This window comes from Arachis ipaensis, chromosome B07 (genome assembly GCF_000816755.2).
Source record: "Arachis ipaensis cultivar K30076 chromosome B07, Araip1.1, whole genome shotgun sequence".
Lineage (NCBI taxonomy): Eukaryota > Viridiplantae > Streptophyta > Magnoliopsida > Fabales > Fabaceae > Arachis > Arachis ipaensis.
This window is the reverse complement of record NC_029791.2, coordinates 23,393,834-23,398,243: the sequence shown is the minus strand read 5'-3', so window position 1 is coordinate 23,398,243 and position 4,410 is coordinate 23,393,834. Positions and strand designations below refer to the sequence as shown.

General features: G+C 35.3%; 1 protein-coding gene across 1 annotated transcript in view; it reads left to right on the top strand.

The window, feature by feature from the left end:
- LOC107609538 (UDP-glycosyltransferase 87A1) overlaps positions 1–2,009 on the top strand; it is a gene marked incomplete in the record, with an annotated part of 2,837 nt that extends 828 nt beyond the window's left edge. Inside the window, 1 exon segment of the mRNA XM_016311539.2 lies at positions 846–2,009. Coding sequence (XP_016167025.1) covers positions 846–1,726 — 881 coding nt within the window.

Genomic DNA, 4,410 nt, shown 5'->3' with positions numbered 1-4,410 from the left:
TAATTTTTGGGCTAGGTATATTAATGATCGCAATAGACTAGTATATTTTTACAAAGTGGAATATTGAATCAGAAATTAAACTGCCGCTATTTTTATTCATGATTTGATTGTTTTACTAGTGAGATTTTTCTGTTGAATCGGGATTAAATCGCAACTGAACTATAGAATATTCAAATTAGATGATTAATGGTTGAACTTGAATATAATTTTTAGAACATTGAGAAAACTTGCAATTTTGAGTAGTGCTATATAATCAAAAGATTATAAGAATTTTCGTTAGAAATTATGGTGATGATTAAATTGATAAGAAGCGACGAAATCGTGAAGCTCGCTTTTTATCAAGTTTTTGTGATGTTGTCACTTTATTCTAGCATCAAATTTTCAGCAAAAATTCTGGTTATTTAGTATTTTTTTCTTTGAAGTACAATGACTGTATTTTAAAAATTTTCTCAATTTTGAAATTTTTGTTTTCTCCTTTCATTTTTTTCCAATGGAAAGAATAACGCTAATGTTTTCCTTGAGAAAAAAAATAAACAAGAAATATTGAGCGAGGTAAAATTAGATGAATTGTAAGTTGCCTTCCTATATTTTGCTGTACAGATGTTAGACACGTTCTCAGAACACCTTAATAAATTAGATCATGCAAAACTTCTGTATTTTATTGGAGACTACTAGCAACAATCTAATCTATTACCAATTATAGAAAGAATGGGAGATCTATATCAACGTGAGATTTTCTCCTTACATATAGTTCAAAGACTGTGCAAGTGGAATGTGATATTCATGCACCTATTTATGATTGCTGTATGTCTAATCTGTGTGGTTTCAATTCATGATTCATGAAGATGCAGAAGCTGAGAACATCCCAGGAATTTCTTCAGCTCATTTGGCAGACATTGAAACGGTGTTACATCAGAATGATGACCAAGTCATGCAGCTTGCAATGGAGTGTATCTCAAAGGTTCCAATAGCAAATTACCTTCTACTCACCACAGTCCAAGAGTTAGAACCAGAAATAATTGATTCTCTGAAAGCTATATACTCTTTTCCAGTCTATCCTATTGGCCCTGCCATACCTTATTTGGAGCTAAGAGAAGATTATAACATTGGTGATCATAGCCCTGACTATGCAAATTGGCTAGATTCTCAACCACCTCAATCAGTGTTATACATTTCTCTGGGCAGTTTCCTCTTATTGTCTAGTACCCAAATGGATGAAATCGCCGAAGCGCTAAACAGCAGTGGAATTCGCTACCTCTGGGTGGCTCGGGCAGAAGCTTCTCGGATGAAAGACAAGTGTGGAGAAAAGGGTATGGTGGTGCCATGGTGTGACCAATTGAAGGTGTTGACTCATCCTTCCATAGGTGGATTCTGGAGCCATTGTGGATGGAATTCCACACTAGAAGCCCTGTATGCCGGCGTGCCGATGCTTACATTCCCTCTTTTCTTGGATCAAGTTCCCAACAGCAGCCAAATTGTAGATGAGTGGAAGAATGGGTGGAAGGTAGAGACATCAAATTTGGGGAGTGATAAGCTGTTGGCAAAGGAAAAGATAGAGGAACTGGTTAAGAGGTTTATGGATCTTGAGAGCAGAGAGGGAATTAAAATCAGAGAGAGGGCAAGAGAACTTAAGGGTATGTGTCACAGAGCAGTTGCGAATGGTGGATCATCTGATGGGAACCTAGATGCATTTCTAAGAGACATTTCAAGGCCATTAGTGGATTGAAAAATGAAAATGCATCTCTGCCTCCGTAGTCACATAAAGCAATGGTGTTAAACTAAGGTCTGAATTGGAGACTCTATTCTTATACCAATTGCAAATTTGGATGTATTTGACATTGTAAAATGCCACACAAGTGAACTTGGATATTCTGTTAGCTGTATTTGTCATTCTGCATTAGCAGTTTGAAGTTTGCAGATATAGTACAGCATTATGATTTCTGTGTGTCAATGAGGCTAATATCTAGACTTTATGCATATACTGATGTGAAGTAGCACTTGTACCTACATATCCTGATTAAGTTTGAAGTAGTAATCATACCATATCAAATGTACAAGTTATTTAGTTAAAAAGTAAAACTTCTACTCTAACTTTGAAATGAAAAAATACAGAAATATGCGATACTACATCTACCCAATTGGGTTTGCTTAGCCTAGTTTTTGCCTTAATTTTGATGCTATTTTCTGTTTCTTGCTCTTTTCTCCCCTTTTACTGAGGACTTTCTCACTCGAGTCTTTTCAACTCTTCTAAATGTGATAAAAATGAAACTTGCTTAGTCCTTTGCGAATTGTTTCATGTATAATCACTTAATCAGGCCAGTGGATAATAAAATTCCCACTTATTTCGCACCCTCCACTTGGCGTCACACACAAAGACTCCCCTAATTTGCAATCCTTCATTACAGTTTGAGACACACAAACATTCTACTCATTTTGCAACCTCTTGTGAAATGAGACAATGTTTCACAAAAATAGGTTCATTTCGCAGGAGCTATATCTATAACGAAATACTTTGTATTGTGTTTACGCATCAAGGTATTGCAAAATAACATTAGCTGCCTAATTAACAACTTTTTCTTTTACGCATGTGTGGAAATATTTACTTTTTATTGATTTAAATTAAAAACCTGTTTAACTAAATAGAGTCAACCGAATGGATATCAAAATATACATTTAGCTTATAAATCCAAGATCCTAATAAATTATTTTAGCATAAAGTTCTGACTTCTCAACTAAAACATACCCAAAAATAATTCTCTTCTATAATAAATCAATAGGTATATATTTTTACAATAAACGATTCTGGAGTGCTTATGGCCTCTCCATTTGACAATGAGAAGTTGTATCTGCACATCAATATGAACTTGTAAACCATTCAGGGTAACATCTCACATGTAGCACCCATAGCAATTGCAAGAAACTAAATCAAGAACGAAAACTGCTTATATTAGACAGTTACGAATATGAACCAACATTGAACTGCTTGTTGAATTAGCATAGGTGCTGCCTTTCACTTCTTCTTGGCAAGCGGAATATATTTGGTATAGGTGAAAAATAAAAACTCACATGCATTTATCTTTTATCTTTAGGTGAAGTTGAGAGTTAAAAAACTATTAAATGATTTGATAAGTTTAACTAAATAATCATTTAACAATTTTCAACAAAATTTCACGTAAAGACAATTGCACGTGAGATTATGAGTCATAATGAAGACAAATGCGGGTCTCCCAAATTTTGTTGTTTGACCAGAGATCAGACTTAATAAACTTTTAGCAACGACCAACTTCATGGTAGTGCAATCTATCAATACACTCGATGAATAACAATCAAATAAGACAAACTCCACGAAAATTAAGAGCAATATTATTGAGATGCAAGTTCAGAAGAGGGTGACAAACGTAAGGACTACATCCCTGGGATTTCCTTCACATGGCATGCTGATTTTCCTTTAAACGATGGCAGCCATAGATGCAACCAAACAATGGAATTGTCCTTGAAAGGTGTCAAATGGGTCCACACAGTACAGTACCTTTTGTTCACTTTCATTTACGGGCTCGAGCCTCAGACCATTGATGCTCTAAAAGCAGAATTCCCACTGTCAGTTTACACTAGTGGCCCTACCATACCTTATTTCAGCCATTAAGACATAAACAAGGACAATTATAATAGCCACACACACACTTGGCGTGGCTAGATTTCCAACCGAATGGTTCTGTACTTTAAATCTCACAAGGGAGTGCTTTTTCGGTTTCAGGTGCTCAAATTGAAGAGATTGGATTTGGAATGAGTGAAAGTAATGGTGTTAGATTTCCTTTGGTTTGGACGTGGTGAGGCTTCAAGCCTTCAAGGTTGGACCAAATTTATGGGAAAATAAATGGGACTAGTGGTGCCATGGTGTGACCAATTGACAGTGTTGTATCATAATGCTATTGTTGGGTTTTGGTCACATGTGGGTAGAATTATTCAACAAAGAAGGTGTCTTTTGTGGAATTCCTTTTCTAACCTTCCCTATTGTTTTTGACCAGCCATTGGATAGTAAGATTATAGTGGAGGATTGGAAGCTTAGCACGAGGGTGAAGGAGGATGTTAAGGTAAATTCATTTGCTAATAGAGATGAAATTGCAAGGTTGGAGTAGAGGTTTACAGACCGAGACATGTTATAGTAACTAAATAGTCAAATAGACGATTTTCTTTAATAGACAATTAGAAAAAAAAATATTTTTTCAATAAAAAAAGATTTTTTTTATTTTTTAATGTATTTGAAAAATTTTTAGGGTTAACCACCAATTATACCCCCGAATTTTGTAAACGCTAACAATAATGCCCCTCACTTTTATTATCGACAAAAATATCGTTGGATAATTTAAAAACGTGCACCAAATGCACGTCTGGCAAGTGATGCCTTCTCCG